At 35.7% G+C, this 23,734-nt stretch overlaps 1 protein-coding gene and 1 long non-coding RNA gene across 2 annotated transcripts in view; one reads left to right on the top strand and one right to left on the bottom strand.

The window, feature by feature from the left end:
- LOC143264279 (uncharacterized) overlaps nt 1-13,915 on the bottom strand; it is a 121,283-nt gene extending 107,368 nt beyond the window's left edge. Inside the window, exon 1 of the long non-coding RNA XR_013037891.1 lies at nt 13,746-13,915. This is a non-coding gene — a long non-coding RNA (uncharacterized LOC143264279). The remainder of the gene's footprint in view (nt 1-13,745) is intronic.
- Nucleotides 13,916-13,927: 12 nt separating this feature from the next.
- On the top strand, nt 13,928-23,253 carry LOC100881782 (uncharacterized). Its single transcript, XM_003701255.3, has 4 exons — nt 13,928-14,239; nt 14,312-14,487; nt 15,934-16,213; nt 17,724-23,253. Exons 2-4 carry the CDS (start codon nt 14,318-14,320, stop codon nt 17,967-17,969), a joined length of 696 nt encoding a protein of 231 aa, XP_003701303.1. The 5' UTR covers nt 13,928-14,239; nt 14,312-14,317; the 3' UTR covers nt 17,970-23,253.
- The last annotated feature ends 481 nt before the right edge of the window (nt 23,254-23,734 follow it).

The following is a 23,734-nucleotide window of genomic DNA, read 5'->3' on the forward strand; positions in this document are numbered from 1 at the left end:
AGTGCAACGTGTGTCATGCATGCACGGCTACGTGCAAATGCGTACGATGTTCTTTGACTCGTTGCCAATTCGAAGCGTGTGCGAAATGTGCGAATGTGAGTCACTCGTTCGTCGAAATTACAACCGGTGCTATTAAGCTCGCATTAATTACTTGATCTTGCATCGACGACAAACTGTTTGAAAAAACAAGATTTATAATAATTGCAAGGAGCTTTCGGCTAGTCTCGTAATTTTATCTGCTCTCGAAATTTATGTAAATGATACTGAAATAAATTTGAGGACATTTTGAGAAACATTCTGTCAAGAGTAATTTGCGAAATTAACCGTAAAGATCATAAAATGCAGAACTAAATTGTATTGACTTTAGTAACATTTTGGGTTATTTTATAACTTATCTATAATTCTGAAGTAAGCATTAGTTTCCTCAATCATTTTAAGCATGATTAACAATCGTTAACTTAACAATGTCTTAACAATCACTGACTAAGTAATTAGTTTGTTAATAATTTTTTACTTTATTTATGCGTGCATATCGTTCTATCGATTTACTCTGCAACCGAAGGTTATATCTAACATCACAAGATGTTCAACATCTCCCTTTTAACTCATGTTCAAAAATTGAATTCTTTCCTTAAGTGGTTACAGTGTGCTTGACATACTTAATATGTTGATTAATAATTTCCTACATGTCGAATTTAAGCTCCGTTTACTAAAGACTCTTAATAAGTGAAAACCTCTGCAACTTGAAAGAATTTCTTCCCTCGAGGTTTGAGAACTGGAGATTAGTTGCTAAATACCGTAACAGGAGTTACAATGTAACACATACCATATATAGTTGCAAAATACCTTAACAGAAGTTACAGCTCGTATCGGATGTATCATATACGATAATCAACGCCTATCTAGCGCCTACCCTGAAGCAAAAGGGTTGTAAGCCGAAGTTATCAGAGAAGCATAAAAGAAGAAACAATTAACCTATCCAGTAGAGTAAACAAATAATCGAAAAGAGGAGGTAACCGTGGAATTACCTGACTAAATGAAATCCAAGTTCGCAGGGCAGTCCGCTTAAAAAGAGAAATCTCGAGGGTGCCGATTTCGCTCGCCCCATCGCGGTGAAGAAAGAACAAAAACCACCATCTACCGTTGTTCCATGCACGTCCCTCCTCCCCGGTTCACCCTTCTGTCTTTCCCTTCGTCCTTGCTCGCCATCAATTATTATCGTCTTTCCACGGCTTCGTAGGGCTGACGCCGACATCGTAGGCGCCCCACGATTGGGCGTCGGAACGCTCGACGTCTCCATGGCGACCGACCCCTTCGACGAGGGTTGGCCAAGGTGGGGACGAATAACTCGCGAAAACACGTAAATTAAACGCACTATGGGGGTTGATGGGGCGGAATGGGGCCGAGTGGGTGTCTCAGACCGTGAAACATAGCCGTCATAAGCGGATATTAAAGCGTGCTTCCGGGCTGGCAGGAAACCGCCTTCGGCTCAGAACCGTCCTGAACGATCGCTCAGAAATCCACGATTTCTTTGACGACTGGTTGGATTCATCGACAAGAATGAGGGCTGCAGTGTAAATGAAATTGCTTCCTACGGTATAATCGTCTGCGAACGCTTTGTCAATTACTTGGAGTCCATGGCGTTTTTTTTTTTCCGTTTCTTTTGGAGAACTGTATTGAGTGCGATCTCGCTTTGTTTCATTATTGTCTTACTTCAATTTCAACATCGAATTAAGACTCGAAAGATTAAAAGATTTCAGTGTTCTCATCTGATTTACATAGAGTTCATAATAAATAACTTTTGTACATATTGTACGTAGAATAAGATCTAGAAATTTGGTAATATAAGGTTATGGAAATATTAGTATTTAGCATTAACACGACAGTTTATAAAATTTACAAATGAGCCTAATAAATGATAACAATTAGTAATAGAAATTTATTGATGTAGCAATAAGTTTGGGAATTTATAAAGCTTCCAAATATAAGTATTAAAGGTATACTTATATAAGCACTAATACGTATAGAAATATAAGTATTTGGAAACTGTAGGAAAAATCTTATTCTAAACAAATCAGAATTGCATTCAGGTGTAAACTTATTGCGAAAGAGTAAAGTATTCTTATTGTATTCCAAAAAGAAATAATAATAATTAAGAAAAAGAAGGGAAGGAGGACCCTAGGGGCCGCGAAGCGTTCGAAGTCGCGCGACAACTTTCCCTATATGCGTTATTTGGTTGACCGCCGGTTTTTCTGCGTATAGTGCGCGCCGCTACGCCGAGGTATGAAACCGCGCCAATTACCTTGTCAATTACCTCGATTGATGGTCGCCGCCATATTGATTTCACAAGCAATCAAAGGTTGTGCAGTGTTTTCCTAGTAGATCCTCGCGGCGGATGTGCGAGCGGTACCGCAGTTCCTCCGCTCGGAGTGAGCAATAATTCTTGCTTTTGCCATCGAATACCGAGGACGCCTGCCATCGAACCGATCGGACCAGTAATCTCAAGTATTTCTCACTCGTGCTCGTTCGGATACCGATTCCTCGTATCCCTTACCGCTAAGATTTAGTGTCTCATAAGTCACCATCGAAAAGTCGCGACTCTTGTCGCGCAAGAAACTCTATCGACACGTACGGGACTATCGTATGGGTGTATCTACTTAAGTGCTGTCTTATTAGCCGGCCCCTTAGCTATTTTACACGAGAACATTCTTCCTTTTGCGGTTTCCGATGTACATGCACGCCGGAAATTTATGGTGCCTGAACGCACTTGGACGACATACGTGGAACTTTGAAAGATTCGAAATTGTACTAATTTTCGTTGCTAACAGGTGTACTGCATGCGGCTCCGCCTTTAGGATAAGAACTAAGAAAACACTCGAGGATTTAGGAATTGAGGATTTTGAAAATTTTGCTATTGGAATTTGAAGATTGGGTAATTTAGATGATTGGGAATTCGGAAATTTAGTACTTCAAGATTCTAGTAGACTCTGAGTGTTTGGGTGTCTGGGGAGTGTGGGTACTTGAAAACTACCGAATCTGGACAACTTGATAACTTAAAAAATTTGTAAATTTTTTATGTATCGATTTAGGAATTTGTAAACTAGAAATATATGAATTGAAAAATTTGGACATTTCTGTATGTAGATAACTCCCCAGAATTCGCGTTCCTAATGAAGTAACATCCCCTGAAAAGGTGAACATTGCCTATTATCGCTATTTCCTCAAACACATCCAGTCAAGAACTAAATAAATTAGTCCCGTTTTTACACCATCAAAGTTAAATCCATCACACGTATCGACACCTTCTTGGTCTTCTAACTTGTGCTCCAGTTTCAACCGGTTCTACCGTCAATGTAACTACATCAATGTTCCCGAAACTTTCTCAAAGCATTCAACCTGTTCTGGTTGCATTGCCTCTAAACGGGTCACTAGAGAATTACGTGGTTAACGAGTCTGAACGCTTCTGTCTATCGACGTTTCATATCGGTCAACGCGTACAGGTGCTTTTCGAGGAGAATTGCATAGATTACTGTCTGAACGAGCTGCTGTTTCACCAGGATTGACACCAGGGTACAACAGACCCTCCGGCAGCTGACTGCCAACGAATCAAAGTATGCAAGGTGTCTCTACATTGTCACGCTCGTTAGAAGTACAAATACGCCGAGACACCGCGCGTTATTTATTTTCACTCGATTGCGATCTCGAGGAACCTTTTTCGTCGCTGAACAGAAGCGCGCCTGGTACGCTTATCTTTCGCTCGATAGCGGGTACACGAAATATTTTTTAATCGTTTTCACCTCGGAGATTATGCAGATTGTACGTGAAATTTCTTTATTGTAATTTGTATAAGGTTTTGAACTCGCTTTAGTGTTAGGTGATGGTATAATATAATTCTCACATAGGGTGCTTTTTAATTACTGATGTTTAAATTTAGAAATAGTAACGAAAATGTTAAAATCATTGTTGACAGTTTATAGTTCACAGTTAATTTAAATAGTTTCGTAGTTTCGTTTAATAGTTTATACATAGTTTAAAACATTTGATTTTAGGATAACCAATATTGAAATATTGAATATTGAAATATGTTCAATGAATCGACTATTTTTGTTCCATGTAACTTTGGCTCGTTTTATTGATTGATTTTTATAATAATAAAGCGTGTATACATTTGCTTGGGTCATTATTTGGAATAAAATAAAATACAATTTATAATGATGTGTTATGTACCTTTTCAACAATGAATTATTAATTTTCTATGATATAAAAATGTAATACTCGCTCGTCTTTTTTCGTTAGCTTTAAAACAAAAGCAGTTGACGAGTGTACTTGTCATTTCCAAAAGAGAATTCCTTAGTTCCCCGGTTAAAAGCATCTTTATCGCCCATTGGCGCGCTTTTCAAGGCGCGAAAAAAGAGCGCGAACGAGGCGACGACACGGCGAGTTTCCATTTTACCGTTGGTCCCGGTAAATATGAAGGCGAAACGCGCGCGTGAGACGAAATCCTGAGGCGAGGCACGACGTGAATTACGCTGACGTAAAAACGGCCGGTCGGGACGTATTCGAAATAACCATGGAATGTTCGTATATCCATGGGGAACGTTAAACGGCCGGTCCTGGAGCGTTTAACGCGCATTGACCACATGGTTTGCCTTCGCGTTGTCAACGTGTCGTCCCTGGGCCCGGTGAACTTTAACGCTGCTGTGCCGGTTCGTTAAAGCTTCCGAGGCCCTACGGGAAGTTAAAGGGCAGCAGTTACACGCATTCCAGCCCTCCTAATGCCGAAAGTTTAAACGGACAAGAAGTACGACGGGGACCCACTTGCCGTTTGCGGCGACGATTCCTCGTCGTCCCAAATTAGTCTTCTTGTACGTTGACGATTTAATATTTGTTACCGTCGCGTATACGACATGGACTTCTGTGAACGACGGGGGGGAAATAAACTCCACTTTTGGACAACATTTTTATGAAGAGCTTCAAAATTACGTGCCTTCACTGCTCCATTGTTTAACACTGCTGATGCTGGAGGACCGGTTTTTTGTAAGTTTAATTCCGGCTGCTTTAGAAGCTTGAACAGGTCCTTATTTATTGTACTATTTCTCAATGTTATTTACTATACTATTTTTCAATGTAACTCACATTGAAGTTTAAGCTGTGCTCGTTACTTACTATATCATTTTTCAATGTGATAATTTAAAACCCAGTAAAATTATAACAAAGAACCAAAATCGTAAATGACTAGTTTCTTGTATGGTGTGTTTAATGAAAGACATGAAAATTAAAAAGAAATTCAATTTATCTACAGTATAAAATCTTACATCAACAGCGACGTTAATTTAAACAAGAACTTCAGTCTCATTTCGTATGAAATTTTCATAGTTTTAATTACAGAATGTCACTGTTCAGTATAATAAATCTGAACCACCCTGTACAAGGTGCCATTGTCATAAAAAATCATTCCTATAAAAAGCAGAATTTTTATCATACTTCACATTTTCCCTAAAGATAATAAAATTTCTGCCTACGATAAGAAACGTCAAAGGTAACGTAAAAGCAGTAAAAGCAAAAGGAATTATTTATCTCCGTCCACAATCATCACCGGTTGCATAAATCAGTAAATTGCCTCGCGATAAAGTGTTAAAGTAGCAACCGTGATTGAAAATGAGGTAAAAATTACGTTGACTGTTTTTGAGCCTATCTTTTTAATCGTATTTAGCCGCTAACGAGTGAAACGTTTTCCTTAAAGCCATCAGCGACACGTCGGACGCGTTCGCGGCGGCATACTTTGCCGCGAATTTTTTACAAAATCGATATCTATCGGGGCACATGGATCGTTAACGGATACCATTAGGCTCGTGGAAAAAGACGGTCAATTTAAGCGCAATGACGCTCACGGGAAGTCATAGCGATGTCAAGTCACATAATCGTGACGATGCGCTATTCAATTGCGGCGTCATAAAGTACGCGCATGATGGCCGGAAAAACGCTCGAAGGATCGTTAATTGGTCTCACGATGAAACAGCCAGATAGATCGTTTTGTCTCTATGCTAGATCGGACACCGAGCCATCATTCAACCTCCTGTCATTTTTGTCCGTATATTCGTGGATTTGAGTTCGTAAAAACGAACGAAAGGTCTCGTTAATCTTCAGCAATTAATTTTACGTCGATCCACATTTGTTTCTTTAAGTACGAATGTCTTAAGATATATGTACTCTCTGATACTTGTCTGAGGAGTTCCTCGAAGTTTCAACGGTATTGAAAAAACATAGATGTAGTATGTCCTTCAATTTTTCAATCGAACCACCTATTGGGGTCCATATCTCGTACTAATAAATATTTTGAAGGATTATCCCTGACAGGTTGAAGATATCAAGACTGTCAACTTGTTTTAAAAAAACTAAGAAAGCAAACAATATTTCTGGATATGAAAGTCTAAAAAAATTGAATGTGTATGCTAATCGAAATATTCTTTACATTAGTGAAACCTGATCTGGTCTATTGCCCGACGGTTAACATAAACAGACATTTCCACATCGCAATAAGCGGTTCTAATGCAACAACGCGTCCGTTATTTCGTGTATTTTACTTCATTTACACTATTAAACTACTTCGAGTTTAATTACGAACCGCAGACGTCCACGTTGCACGGGACAGACTGAATTACGTGGGAATCCTGAATACTTCATTGAAGAATTCCTTTCGGCGGCGCACGCTCGCCGCTCCCATAATGCAATAACGCAAATGTAATTTGTACGTTTGTTATTTCGTTCACGCGCTACTTGACCTTCTTCTGCTAGAAATCCGTGATCACAGTGTTCTCGGAAACACCGCGGAAAAGCCTACTCTACATTGCTGAACGGAAACTCACAGAAGAAACTTTTCCATCAACAATAGAGACACAATTAGACAATGTAACAAATAAAGAAGAAAATAAGACCAACAGTGTTACAGATTCCATGAATAACGCCGCAAAGTAGAATGACCAATATTTTCAAATAGTGTATCAATGGGTATATAGCAGTGAACAAAATGGAGTCCGAAACAGCATCACGAGAGAGGTTCTGCAGGTAATAACTGCAGAAGAATCCCAATTGACATTGTTCACTTTTTCTAGTGTGAAAAGTGTAGCAGAAAATAGTATAACAAGTGCAGCAGAAAATGGTGTAGCAGGCTATGTTAATTGCAGTAATTTAAAAAATAAGTAATAAGAAAAAAAAACAGTGTATACTCGTGCACGTGGTCTGTTTGTCGACTGTTATCTTTTTGGCGGATGATTCAAAGTGACAGTGTTTTTATAAACTGGCGTATTGCAAAAGAGCTTATTTTTAATATCGGTACACCTTCGGTTGAAAGCGAAAATCGGCGTGTTCGAGCATTCCGCAGGATGCGGCGCGCGCGGAACCACCATGGACAGGATCCGCACGAAATGGCGGTTCCTTTGTGGGGCCCCATTCGAGCGGTCATCGCCAAGGGTTTTTACCCTGCTGGAATCCTCGAAACACTTTTACGTACGCGCTGGGCCCATTGAAATGCAACTCGCGTTCCCGGTTGCTCCATCAGCCCTTCGTTCCCTATACCCAGTCCCCTACCCTCCCTCACTCGATGTCTCTTTGGAAGATCACTGTTCGATAAACCACTAATCCACCTCTCTTTGCTGCTCGTGATCAATCTTATTGTTTTTCTCCATCGGCACTGGAATATCGACGCGGACATATAAGCAGGGGAGACCACGTAACTCGAGACGAATGTAATAATTGTTATAAAATAAATCTATCGTCCCTCTGTTATACTCCAATTTATTCTCTACTTCATCTTGGCTGTCGTTAGCACACAATATTAAATTATTTTGCTAATATAATTATGTTAAGTTTGTATCTCTTTCAATTGTAGACTTTATTTTAACTCGTAGAGTTAACAGCTTTATTTTAACATAGAGGTAACACTTAAAAATTCAAATGTTTAGTTTTTCAGCAAATAAAAGGTGTTTAAAATAATAAAATGCGTAAAGAATTTTTACGAGTGTACTTCCTCGGAAAGGTTTACTTCGAAACTTCTCCAATCATCATTAATCCGGCAGAAGATTCAAGCTGCCCAATCTTTTTAACATCTTTCTTGTCAGATAAAACCAGCTCGTCATCGAGCTGGCCTTTAAACACCGACACGCGTTTTTGTTCGGCAAACAAATACGTACATTTACCGAACAAGCTTTCACATCACGTGTCTCTTCGCGTCCTCTTATTTTGCCGTCCCGGTTGCTCCTCGGGGAACCGTCAAAATTGATCCAGCGGCTTCTTTCGCGTCAGAAGGAATCATGCCCTTCGAAATCTAGATAAGATTCGGGAAAACCTGGCCACGGTTCAAACCGTAGTCAGAGAACTTGAAAAAGGCGGTGCTTTCGGTATAAAACTTGAAAAGCGGATCGAAAGCGTATATACGCGCGTTCGGTTCAAGTGCACAGCGGAACACAATAGCGCAAAAGGTTTATAGGTCGTAAAACGGGTCGTCCTTGCACGACCAGGTCCGGGTTGACCACACACGGCATCCTGAGAATTTGTTCATTTATTTCGCATTAAACCGGGACAAATTTTATGGCCAGCTAAAGTCAGACGCGGCAACAATGTCGTTAAGATACTCCTAGATAACGGATTTATCCTGGCGCCTGACCATCTTATCCCGTTTCCTCGTTTCCGATGCTGTTTCTGTCCATAGAATTTCGATTGGACACCTTCCGATCGAATGTCGTTCGTTTTAAGTCGTGTAAAACGAATTTGTCTTTCGACGTTGAGATACTGTTGCGAACGAAGAGTGTGATGGAGTAGATGTACGCTACGAAGGCTATCTCTGAGGAAAGTTCAGAAATTTCAAATTTTTCAAATGTAGGAAGACAATTTTGATCATCTGAAAACTGATGGGTATAGGAATTTGGAAATTTGGTGATTTGAAAATGTCTGAATTTACAAAGTAAGAAATTGAAGAATGTAGAAAATTCAGAATTGAAGAGCTGGTACACATATTTCATAAATAATAGCTATCAAATACTCTATTTTAACTTATGATCTCATCCCATAGGAAATTATAATTTAATTATACCTGGGTCAGCTACTTAACGAAAAAAATGCACATCATATCGTATTGTAAATTCAGTCTGTCAATGGTGCCTTTACAATGATCAGGAATGCTCGATCGTATAGCTGGTAATAGAAACATTCTTCATGCACGAAATAACTCCGTTTTGATGTTCGGAATATCGATGCTATCCGAAGGGTTAATTACCGTCGTGTCAATAACCGATAGGCATTTATCGAATTCATCGGTGGAATAAATTCGAGATATTCCCGTGAATTTCAATCCTCCTAATAATTCGCTTCGCTAACGTCAGCGGAATAACTCGGCGCATCGAATGCACCACGAAGACTGACGGTAAATTCATCGTTCGTTTTTCGCAGGAAATCGTTTTTATGTGTTCTTGCGCGAGCCTCGCTCGTGCTCGTAATTCTGTTTCCTATTTCACCTTGTTCGCTACTAGACTTTCTACAGTCGGCTCGCTCAAAGAGCGAGACTTTAATACGCGACTGTCGAGATTATTGGAGTTCATTATCACGGAAAAACATAGCCGGCTGTTATGTCGCCGTAGAAAATCGAAGGGACGATTAGTGAAGCGAGAGGAAACGTTGGAACGTTTAATGAGGAATGCGTCAATCAATCGACACGTATGAACCTTCATAATTCCCGCCATACTCGATCGTGTTCTTCCATTGACAGAAACGGACGCCATTATGCTTTCGCGCAGAACGAAGGAATGTAATATCGTACGAGTTTTGCTTTATACTGTGCTAATTTTTTTCATTACTATATTGATACACAAAGTCAAATTATTCTACAAAATGGCGAATTTCAAGATGTACGGACTCTGATTTGATGATGACAGTTTTAACAATTTACATCTTATAGTTAATACCATTCATTTGAAAATATATAATTTCCAACTGTTCATGTATCTCAATGCTGAAGGATTATATTTAGTCTGTCCTGAAAAATTTACAATTTCTGAATATTTATTTATCCTAACTTCTTGATTCACTGTCCATTTCGAAGAGTCAGACATTTTGTACTATCAGCTAAATCAAGCTAAGGTTCTATCATTAATATAAAAGTATATAAAATGACAATTACAAAGGATAATATTAACGTAAATACAGTTAGTGAATGAAAGTGAATCAAGATTAACGATATGAACTGTTCAAGTTACACGAGGCGTAAGCTCGTTCCGTTGAGGGTGCAATCGAAGCATTAGAACAGAAACAAGAGGGATGAGCGTGTACACGTGTTCCAAAGATTGCCAAGTACACTCATGTGTTCGTTAACTACGGGGGATAAGGTGCCTATACGTAGGTGACACGTGCTACGAAAATACACGCCTAAGGAGCACGAAGGGAAGCGGCAAGATAAAATTAGAAGGAGAGAAAAGCGCGGTCGTCGAAACGTTTGTTTTACGGTCCCGCCCTGTTCCACGACATTCGCCGCAATTTTTCTTTCCACGTCCACTTACGGCACACAGAAATGCTTCAATTCGGTGAATAGAAGAATCCTCCGAGTTCCGGGGAATGTAAATTAATAATATCGCATGGGACCGTGAAATAATACCTTCCCGAATAAGTAATGGAACTTGCACCATATGTCTTTGCAACGTTTCTTCCACAAAATATAATTCTATGAGTTCTCTTGTACAAATATTAGTTAATGAAGAAGACTTTTATTACTTCTTTTAGTATTATAGACTTTTATTACTCTTATTAGTAATAAAGTTATGAACACAGCGTAAGACAAGAGTAACAATAATAAAGAACGTCATTTAATACTGAAATTACCAATCAGTCAAAATTGATCTCAAGTTTCACATGTTACATTACAAACTTTTGCTGTCGTGTTCTTGTCAAAATTTTGTGAAGATAAAGAATGTATACAATATTACTCGATTGCAGTATTATTTATTTTGCCACTTTATTTTTTCTTTAGAAGTAAGTGATTTTTAGTTGCATTGATAGTAAACTCAGATTGTTTCTCTATTAGATTATGTCTCCGCAGGGATTATTTTCAGTGACGTTATTGTATAAGTATAGGTCCTAAAGTATTAATTGGTTCACTCTGCGAACGAAAGTTAATAAAAGTTCGCAAATATTTTAAAAATGAAAAGTAAGTAAAGATACTGAGAAGTTTACAATTTTCCATGAAAATCACTAGTAATTTCATGAGAATGATAGCCAACAGCAAGTGTTCGCACGATGAATTATCTGACAGTTTTGTTACTCACGGAACTCATTTAGCGAACACGTAGTCCCTTGTACTGTTCGTTCTCTTCGTATTTACTTTTTCAGAGGGAACGACGTCTCTGAATGAGTTATCGCGTCGAGGCCTTGAGCCCACTCAATTATCCTAATGAGCAGAAACGCCAATAGACTGCCACATTTTGGGGGGTACATCTTATTTTTAAACCTATTCCCGCGTTGACGAATTTGCGGATGCCAGTCATCCTGTAAATGGAACGTTCCTTGCGGAGAAACTGTCGATGAGAAAAATCTCTTTGGAAAGAGATTCGAGGAAATGAAAATCTGGAAACGTGGAAGTCTGACGGTTTCATAGTTCGGGGATCTGAGAAATTTGGAGATTGAGAAATTCGGGATTTGACAAATTTGGGATGTGAGAAATTTGAGGTGTGCGAAATTCGGGATTTGACAAATTTGGAATTTGAAAAGTTGGGGATGTGAGAAATTTGAGATTTCAGAAATTCAGGGTTTGAGAAATTCGGGATTTGAGAAATTCGGGATGTGAGAAATTTGGGATGTGAGAAATTTGGGGTGTGAGAAATTCGGGATTTGACAAACTTGGGATTTGAAAAGTTGTGAATGTGAGAAATTTGGGATTTCAGAAATTCAGGGTTTGAGAAATTCGGGATTTGAGAAATTCAGGATTTGAGAAATTCGGGATGTGAGAAATTTGGGATGTGAGAAATTTGGGGTGTGAGAAATTCGGGATTTGACAAATTTGGGATTTGAAAAGTTGTGGATGTGAGAAATTTGGGGTGCGAGAAATTCGGGATTTGACAAATTTGGGATTTGAAAAGTTGGGAATATGAGAAATTTGGGATTTGAGAAATTTGAGTTTTGTGAAATTCAGGGCTTGAAATATTAAGAGACTTGGAAGTTTGAAGCTTTCAGCTTTACTATACATATTTTTAAAGAAATTAAGGGAGCCGCAAATTGAAGTCTTATCTACATGATGAATATCAGTTCGTCACAAACCTCGACCAAGAAATATTTCATGCCAAATGATCGGCAATAACAATAACAACGATAAGTGAAAAGTTTGAAGACCTTTAATCTCTCGGCTAAGTATAAAAGAAAGCAGCTGTAAAATTGCAGCCATAGTGTATTTGCAGAAGAATGCATAGTTTCTTTATGGCAGGTACAGGGGCAAATATTCCATTAAATATACGTTTATCTTAGTAACGGTATTCTTGTGCACGAGAATCGCGCACACGTAATACACCACCTATTCCGAACATCCGTATTTAATAGCTTCCATCGCAACTTTTTACCTCAACGTTGCCTCTGATGAAATTTCGCTTCGTTCTGCTTGATCTACCTGGTATTTCATGCACAGGTAAGTACAGGACTATTCAAAAAGAATATTGATACTTTAATACTTTATCTGGTGTCATGTATTTGTGACTTCAGTATGCGCATTTTTATCGATGATGTTTGTTCGTTAATTTTATGTTGATTAGCTAATTGAATTTCTACTGAACTTTTCATTCTTTTGTGTAATTTAATAGAACAAATATGCCTATAAATTATATTGTTCTTTTTATTTTAATGATAAACGTCCCTTCTATTTTCAGATTATTCTGACATTTATCAGGTGTCTAATAAATAAACCTGAATGATTTATGCAATACATTTTATTTCAGTCACCCTCATTAGTAGTAACTTTTAGGTAATATAGTAGAATCGAATTTGATCCTGTTAAGGTTAAGTGTGAATAATTTTTTCTGTTCTAAATTAAATAACGCTACATGCTATCTAAAAACTTATTATTTTACTTTTGTTTAATTCTATACTGTCTTTATTATATTATTTCATAATGTCATTTTTGTTTAATATTGTAGTGGTATTTTATTCGTATATAACTTTAATTTTAATTATACATTATTTCAATCATCCTTCATACCAGCTTAAAAAGTACATAAAGATGAAAATAATAAAACAATGCGTCCACATTGAAACCCAACACGAAAAACACTGTGCAAAATTACATTAAATTTCTAAACCAGTGTTAACAATACTTTAGCGATATCATCGACACATTTATGTCTCATAATCGACAGCGGTAAAAGCCCGCCAAAAGTTTCGAACCAGTTCAGATAATAACCTGCAGGCCAAAGTTAATCGACGAGGGCAAACAAATTACGAAAAAATTTATTCAAAGGAAAAGGCAAAAGCTTTGTAGAAAAAGGAATACGGAAATCTGCGCGGCGTCGATCCGTTAAGATTCCAAAGGCGAAAAACTATTTCTGGTAGTCACGTGCGAAGCGCAATACCGCAAAAGTCCCCAGCGTGCCGCGTTTCCCTGTCCCGCATCGGTTAACTTAGATTCCTCGACGAGCTACCCATCAAAATGATAAACTTCCCTCCTCCCATGAAAGAAAGCGGGCCGAGCGTCGGTGCATTTATTTTCGTACTCTACTTACCCCATCTCGGCTGGATAATAGATCGAAATTCCAGCGGGAAAGCGTATTCTGGAGGGACGGGGTTTCTCCTAAATCCAATCACGGCGCCACCGACCGGGAATCGCACCACTATCGGTAAAGCAGACCGATCGATGAAATGCAACGTTGCCGTTTCCTGTCGACTCCTGGAGCGAAGAGTGGGGGCTAGTTAGGATGGAATCGCAAATATTCGGTGACGTTGGTGCACGACCAGGGTGAGAAAAAAAGCAGTGCCGCAAGAACGCGAATTTGTACGGTCCTAGTGAACACGTGGATCATGTGTCCATCGGGTCTGGCAAATAAACGCGTCGTCGGTGAGCGTCGCGGTGACTTTGTTCGCGGCGTCCCACGCAATTACGCAACGACGATCGGCCACAATGAGCGACACCACGCATGAGGGATTCCACAGTGTTTTCGCTCGAACGAAATCTCGTTGAACAGTGCGTTCGCCGGTTTCGCCGTGTCGGAGGTCGAATGTTCGTTTGCAGAGCACCCTGATATACGGGACCCGTGTGACGTTTTGACGACGATGATCCTTTGTGTTCAAGGTTACCATGAGCTTTTGGTCACGCAGACGGTTTCGTATCACGCCGCTACGAGCGTTGGCGGCGTTCCTCCTGATGGTCATGCTGTTCTGGTACAGCATCAGTCGGCAAGAAACACCTAGGCAACCTTGCAGCGTGCCCGAGGAATTCACAGAGAAACTACACGAGCTTGCCTACAGGTCTATATGGTTCTACTGCCTGTAGATAAGTTACCAGATTCGATGCATGCTGCATTAGTTCATCCTTGGAATGCTGTACACTTTAGCACTGACTTTAGCACTGCACCGAAAAAGTTAATTTGGGGAAACTTAAGAATACGTTATATTCCGAGTCTGCTTAAATTTTGCAAGCACTTTTTTTCAAAAGGAACCATGATGTTTGCACACTACACTATTTCTCGTTGATAATGTAGGAAACATTGGAATGGTACACATTTGACTCGCGGAAACCTCTGATGATCACAACGTAAACGACATGCGTGGCGCCATTTAGCAGCAATGCGCGGAAACTAAGTACAGTTTCAAAAACATGTAGTTCACCGCAGAGATGGCGCCATTTATGAAATTTTTCGAACGGGTTCATTTATTTATAGTTATTAGTTTTTACTTAAACCTCAACCGATATATCACATTGTAAATTCAAAATGAATTTAGGAAGCAGTCTTCGAAATTTTATACTCATTTGATCATTCCAATGCTTTAGATGTGATAGTTACTAGTTAATATCCTACTACGAATTCTGCATCCAAAATTGAATATTCTTTGCCAGTTACAAATTTTGAAGATTTAGAAAAATGGAAATTTTGTAGAAATTTGTAAATGTAGAAGTACATGTTTAATTTTTAGAAATACACATTTAGTTTCTGTAGCTATTTTAAAATGACCCAACATTCGTGGTAAGCAGATAAATCCACCAACACAGATAATGAATATCCAGGTGCTTCTCTCTTTCGCGTTTATCGATTACTATGACCTAATAACTATATCTTATTACATGATAATTGTATCGATTAACGAATCAACTTCTATTTATTATTGTTCCTATATGTGTACCCCTAATAAGCACAAATGTTTGCATATTTCTTCCAGTTCAGTCGATAACATTTGTATTTTGTGTTACTTGCCAGCACCTGCAGCCGCCATTTTCAATATAACTTGTATACAAAAATTTACACACCATCTTCAAAACATATACAATAAAGCTTTTTTGTTCCTGACCTTATATGTTATATGATTTTTATTTTAAAAATTCCCGATGATCACCTTTTTCTTTGACTTCTAGTTACCCCTTCAGAAATAGGAGTAAATCCCTTTCCATATAATTCGTTTGCGAGATGCGTCAAAACTAATTATTGACTGCTATAATATTAAAACAGACAAAGAAAATTAAAATGTATTTTATATTCAGCAATCCTTGACAACACAAATTATAGTATGAAAAATTTGAGATATGTCAAAGTACTTGAACCAAGTATCGAGTAATGAAACTCTGTTTTAATTATCAAACGAATAATGAAGTTGAAGTTCGTGACCAAAGTGAAACTTTCAGTAGACAAAGTTTCCCGCATGACGAGTTTCGACAGTTTAAATTACGTTTAACTTGTTTGTCGTGTGTGACTGCATTAGGGCTCACTTGGTGTTAGCCAAACTGGGCATCGTGCACTTTCTATGCCTCGGAGGACTTTGGGGTCAAGTTCGGATCGGCCGTGCTTTGCCCTGGGCACGTAAGGTCGAACTCTGCTTGGTTGACACGTTAAGAGACGACGTTTTGATCACGAAAGCCTTCCGTGAAGTTGGACTTAGCGCCACGTATTTACACGCAGCTGGTGTCTATCGTATTCAAGAACACGAAGTCGGTGAAGATGCTCCTAAAGTGGAGGTCGTCGTCTTTGAAGAAGATGCTGTGGTGAGTTTACTATATCAATTTTCCTTTGAAAAATAAATTTAACTTCAAAGAGAAATATATTCATCTTTAAGTTCATGAATGCGTAAAAATTACGCATCTTATCCTTATTTTAAATTATAGAAATTATTGAGATACTTTTGATGAAGAATAACAAATTATATGTTTCATCTTTTATATATTTATCGTCCTTTTTTATTCTTAAACTAAAAGTCACTATACAGAGTTTGTAAACCTAATATGTATATATATATATTATATTACTAATACCGATAAAATGTATACTACTTAATCGAAGTTGAAGAAATAAGTAACGAAAGAATGGAAAATAAATTGTTACATAAAAGTATTATTTATCTTCAGAAACTTTTTTTATAAAAGTCTCCTAAAAATTTCAATCACTTGAATCTGCTTTTTTCTTTGCTTTAAATTTAATAATTTACTGATACTGTTATAAGTGTCTAATAAATGCACAGATTTTAATTATTGCGTATTCTGAATATTTCTCGAATTTCATAGTAAATAAAATACTCGTGCAAGGAGTAATTACTTGACCTCTTAAACAAATCCTCGGAAGACCCAGAGGTTTTATTACCAATTTTAGTATTTGTAAACGATCCATCACCCACGAAACACGAGGCTGTAACCATTCTTAGAACCATAAGATCCGTAAGTTTAAACTGTAGTGTCTTCCGTTACGAGTTGTAAATTTAACGAGGTGCTGCGAATATTCTATGCGATTTACGACACACGTTTTACATATTGCACAACTAGGACAACAGAAGATCACTCCTTGGCAGGAATTTTGGCAATAAACCGGTGAACTTTCTTTTATTAGCATCACTTGAAGCATCGCGGAATGGTTTACTCGCTCCAGTAAGGCGCAAAAGTCGTTCTTTCTGTGAAAAGTAGAAAAGACAATTTTCTGTTCGTTCAAATAGCAAGTTTTTGTTAGTTCTTCAACTGAGTTAGGTAGTATTGTGGTATACGGAGATGTAGATTCAGAATTTTTAGAAAGCGAAATATTGAAATTCTCAAATTACCAAATTTCTAAATTTTCAGTCTTAAATCTGCAAATCTACGAATTCACTAATTTTTTAATTTCCAAATCTTTAAGTCCTCAAATCTACTAATTCCCAAATTCCTAAATTCCTAAATTCCTAAATTCCCAAATTCCTAAATTCCTAAATTTAAAAATCCCCAAATTCCCAAATTGCCAAATCCTTAAATTCTCAGATACCTCAATCCCTAAATTCCCACGTCTCCAAATTACCAAATGCTTAAGTCCTCTAAATTCTCAAATCCCTAAATTCCCAAATTCCTAAATTCTCAATTTTCCAAATTCCCAAATCGCAAATCCCCAAATTTCCAAATCTTCCAACTCTCAGATCTCCAAATTCCCAAAATCTCAAATTTCCAAATTTCCACATCCCTAAATCTGCAAATCTTTCCCAACGCTCCAATATATTCCGCATCACAAAGATTAAATTATAATTATTTTTTTCCATTGCAGACCCAAATGCTTAGACGAGTGGGTTGGACAAGAAGAGTGCTGCCTCCAGATTGCGAGTTTTCACCCAGCCTTCAATGTTTCCCACCGCAGCTTGTGATACCTCCTTTACCAGCGAAGCAGTTCGGTGGTCGACTAATGCCTGTCCCTAGAGAAGGCATCGAGTTGCAGAAATATCATTATCCTAACGATTGGTGGCTCGAGGTGAAACCCACCGACTGTACCGAGCCCCAAGAAACGAACGCGTAGTATTACTTGATTCGATCGCAGACACCATGGAAAGTTTATATTATTGACTCGAGGAATTGTCTTCTGAGATTGCCATAAAAATTGGTGCTCTTTATCACACGCGATCGTGTTCCAAAGATTCGTTTTTAATCCTTTCGCTATGATGTACGTCGTAACAATATATTATTTAATCATTTGGGTAGCATAAATATAGTTAGGAGTTGATGTTGGATTTTGAAATTATATTGTTACAGAAAATTAGTAATTGGAAACTAAATGTAATAAATAGATTATATTTTTATGAGATAGACATATTGATTAAATAATCATTTAGGGTTTATGTTGTTAACATTTGTTGCATGGAAAAAATAGTATGAAGTATAGTTAAGTACTTCATATACTTGGTTAATAGTTTATATTAATGAGTACTTCTTAGCATTCTTATTTCTGTATCAGAAGTAGTATGCAATTTGTAACATTTTCTACATTATAATTATATAAATTCAGTAACTATAGTTTGGTATATGATTACCTGAGCCTTTTCGTAGACTCTGATTCTCTGGATTCTAGGGAAAGATTAGAAAAGACCAAGAAGAGGTTAGAAAGAACCTAAGTATGTATCTACCTGAGTATGGAATTTATCTTCAATATTCATTAATGGTAAAGATATGTAATCATCTGTCCATGTATTAAATTAACTTTCAGTTAAAATAATATGCCAACTTCTGTTACGAACATTAAAGTAATAAAGAAATTGTTTATCAAGTTTTATCACACGAGTGTCACAGCGAAAGGGTTAATGTACGACATAGGTTCGTTTTATAATAAATTTTAGACAGACAATTTTCAAACGAAAATCGAAGAACGAATATGAATGTTTAACTTGGAACTTGCAAATCTTCCTGCTGAATAAGTTACTAACTTTTAATGTGTATTTAAGAGACTGTAAAACTTTATAGAATCGTATTTAGACTGTACGAATTTTCCTGTTAAATGAGTTGTTAATTTTGTATGTGTACTTAGGAGACTGTGAAACTTTATAAAATTCTAGTTAAGATTGCTAGAGAATATTTTTAATTCAGATTCTTGTTTCAAACGTCGTAAATGTGACAGCTTCTGTTTGTAAAGGCTTCTGAATATTTTCGTTCTTCCAGCTAATGATGCTTGATAAGTTTTGATCGATTTTTAGGCTAAAGTGGATCATAGCTAAAACGTGAAACGTTTTAATCTTCGTTTAACCCTTGAAAAGTGGACCACCCAGATAGCGATAATAAAACTTCATATTATATTACCAAGTTTTATATTTTTGACTTATATTTTAAATATCCAGTTTAAGATATTATATCTTCTATTTAAAATATTTATTCAAAACACTAGGGTCCACCGTTCGAGGGCTAACGAATCGTGTATAAATTGTTTTGATCGAAAATTAAAAAAAAAATGAAATTATATGTTGAGAAATTTTATAACACGAATATCAAGAAAATGAAATTTTCGTGTGTATAATTCAAACGAATGAAAGTTAGATAAATAACAAATTAGGAACGATGTTCCTCTCGACCATTATGTTTAGTCAACAATACTGTTTAGAGGCAAGTCTGATTTTATACCCTTTGCACTTTATTAATGCATTAACTGTTCCGACTCGAACAATTAAACAATGGAGAAAAGAAGGACAAGTGGAGTTAATATATTAATAATGTTAGGTGTCAAATTGAAAGTTTTAATTGAAACGTTACATAATATATTAACTAATTATATCTATAGTAAATGATATTGTAATGTGTCGTACAATATCGTATGACATTTTATTATTTATATTATTATATAGAATATTTAAATACTTATTTATTTATGTAGGAATATCTAAGTACTTACTCGAGAATATAAATAATAGATATAATAAAATATTATTATAATTTTACATTATCAATATTAATTTTATGAGTGACATATTCATATATTTTGACTCAGATCTATGGAATACGTATTCAATGATAAACATTTTCAGATTGGATATATTTACATTTAAGTAATAATATAAAGCATTAAATTAAAAAATTGTTCATCTCCTGAGGAATAACAATTTGAGTGAAATATTTAAACAACATAATTTCGAAGCTTCTTTGCATTTGTTAAGCCTTGTATCGTTCAAACTTCTATTACATTCGAACACAGTATATAATTTAATTACAATAAATTAAAGTTAAATACCTATTATTATAATGAATAAATTCTTCGAGTACTTTTCGCAGAAATCAGTAGATTTTATATAAAATAAATGAAATGTTTATTAAATCAATTAAATATTAAATTTCTATTACGAATCGATCGAAGTCGAACAACGTACAAGGTTTAATTATTGCAGCTCAGTTTCCAGGAATGCAATTCGATATCACCATGAAAATAACAGATACTATTATTCAAATTCACCACGAGGGCCGCGTAAAAACGCGATATGTCTGGTGCATGATTTGTCATCGTTGATGCATCTTGCATCACGTATGCGACGCGTTATCACATTTGTCTTACCGTAAGATAAGGGGTTGGAACATCGTCGTCATATCGAAAGTGCAAAGGGTTGAATTTCCCATAAATCATACACAGAACCGCAACAAGATGACGAAACTAAGTTATATTTCTCGCTGGAAATTTTTATTGACAAATTTTCTGCATTTTAACATATAAAATTTCCCATTGTAATTACTTTCAATTATTTCTCTTATTTTCAACAGAAGTTTCATTACTTTTCGACCAAATCTATTTCAGAAAGAAGTTTCATGTTTTCCGTCTTTTATTTTCCGAAAATGTTTAACAAATAAAATGGAAGTAAAAGAGAAAATAAACAGAAAACTTGTAACTTTATATATCAATTTCCAATTTTATTGCGGTTCTGTATAGAGGGTGAGGCAACTGTAACACTTAAATTACTTGTATACTCGATATATGAAAACATGAGTGAAACAATAGCTCTATAGTATAAAAGAGAAACAATGTAATATCTAGTTTATTGTTAGCTTTTTATCGTACAGCTTTTCTTGAATTTTTCAATTGGTGAAATTTTGTTTAATGGGAAAGTTGAATGCTGAATAAAATACTCAGGGCATTAAGAATTAATAATCACCATTACCACAATTACTATTATTGCAAGATATTTATTAAACTTTTCAATTGTCTGTTCAACTTTTATTCAATCATATCCCGGTGAAAAAGCAACAGCAATGAATTAATTATTACAAAGAATACTCTACTCCATACCATACTTGTGAACTATTCTTTCAAACTACACTGTAACTTGTCTGATACAAGATGTGCAAGTAATTTAGGTGACACTTACGCGAATCACCGTGTATAACCATTGTAAATGATAATTGCGCGAATTACTTACGATCATTAATCCCTAGTACTTCCTTCGAAGCGTCGAACGATAAATAGACCGAGTATGCTTCCTCCAAAGCTTTAATAAGTATGTACAATTATTTATACGTGTTTGTACTGGCAGCTTTTTATACGCGACCATGAGGAACAAGTTTTATAATTTTTCCACGTTTCTACCAGTGATCCGAGTGAAACCTCCTCGAACTGACATTAACTCTTACCTAAAACTCTATCGAATAATCTAACGAAGTACATGAACGTAAATAAAACAATTGTGTTAATAAAATTTTATTTACAATGGAAGTAATTTTTATCGACATTATTTATGATGTTTTAAAAGTCGTGTCTGTTTGAACCTTTTGTATGTGGACATCATTAATTATCTTTTATGGGTATTGGGTAGCTAATATGCACCTCATTAAAATTATTAGTATCTACTTTCATTTAATCCAATTCCATTCATTGTTCGCTTTTGTACTTTTATCTCTGACAGTTGAATGCCTTCAAATTTATTTCATTGCTATGGAATTTACGTGCAAAATTTATTGTCTAAATTAATTCAGTTGTTACTTTTTCGTTTATTAACTGTGGCAATATTTGCCAATAATTTTTACTGTGAATTTCTATTTTATTGAGATTTTATGAGTTATGTACTTTCATTTATCTTCGATTTTTGAGACCATCGTCACTCTTTGGATTTATTAAAGCTTCATTAATATTTTATATTTTAATAATATTTGAATTTATAATTATGTATCTGAAATTGTAATATCTTTTCTATTGAATATATCAACTTGTTCGTACATCATCAGTATTTAAATAATCAATATTCACCAATGTTATATCATCAATATTTATAAGAGTTTTATCTTGAAAAATGTTTGTACTTCGGTATCGAATTGTTTGAATATCATAAATATTCATCGATATATCAATATTTCTGTATTTTTACGAAAAAGTACGTATGTAATGCGATTATCTTGCGGTGTATACCATAAATAAACATATATGTGTCGGTATCGGTTCCATCTTACTAGAATTTCGTGTAAAAACGATTGTTATCTGAAATCGATAGCTACCGCTCTTTTTATCCTGTTTCTTTTATCCGTGTAATTGCCATCGACAGATTGTAATCAACTCCGTACGATAAAAAGATAATGGAACTGTTGAATGCAGGATCGTTGAAGAGTTTGTGAAACTGAAATTTCATACGTTTTTGTGTTTTCTCAACACCTTTGGTTCAATAATTTACAATATTCAAAATATTTTACCAGATTTTAAATGTTATTTAAGTATCTAAAACAGTTTAAAAATATAATAAGTGATAAGAAAAATTACTTCCATTGTTTTGTGTCATGTTCTTAAACATTTAGGTAAAATTTGTCGATTGTTTTTATTTAAATAGATAATTAAAATATAAATTATTTTCTGTATTGTATTATATTGGTACTTGCAATTTATTTACTGTACGATTGCTCTTATAGAAATATCAAAGTAAAATTTAAACTTCTTCAAATTAATTAACATTACATCTTGTTTAAACTTTTCTGATGTACTCATAACTCCTTAAATTTTCTAAAAATACACGGATTTGTATGTAACTGTTCGTGAATAATTACCAATGTAAATTGTCATAATTGTCTTTAAAAACTTCACACAGTAACAATACTTAATTTATTATACCTTCAAATTAATCATTGCGTTTCACGAATGTTGTTGAAAAGTAACAAATGTATATCTAACAGTTACGTTTTGTATTTAAATATGTCAAGTTTCACGAAGCATGTATCAGTACAAAATAATTATACTGATTTAATGATCATGATTACGTTATGCTTCATAGTGTTAAGACATTGTAAAAACACCTATGTATCCATTTATTGTAATGTAACTAATTAAGAATCAAATATATACCATAGGTTGTTAACATTTTATTTTATTTCAAATCTCAAAAATCTGGTGGTATTTACAATTTTATAAATAACATGTTTTATATCTCATAAGATAATCATTGTTTCTCTAAACTTTAACAAAAAATTCGATACTTGACTAATTAATCTTTGACGTGAAAAAATTTGCAATTTACTTAAAAATTTGTCTAAGTTCAAAGTTAAAATAAATTTACAATTAAAGATTAAAAATTTGTTTAAGTTCAAAATTAAAGTAAATTTGCAATTAAAGATTGAAACGTCTTTCAATGAATATATTTGAACATTTCCAATATTCAGTGATCGATTGATAATTTAATCTTTCTTCCTTCAAACGAGATCGAAAGTGTTCAATAATTTACGAGGAACATTATGTTTCTCAAGTGCTTGTGCTCGAGAGTTTCGGAACTTTATCAGGTAGGATTACTTCCGGTTTGTTCGATGCTTTCGGATTTACTGACGACGGAAAATGGTATCTTT

This window comes from Megachile rotundata, chromosome 1 (assembly GCF_050947335.1).
Source record: "Megachile rotundata isolate GNS110a chromosome 1, iyMegRotu1, whole genome shotgun sequence".
Taxonomy (NCBI): Eukaryota; Metazoa; Arthropoda; class Insecta; order Hymenoptera; family Megachilidae; genus Megachile; species Megachile rotundata.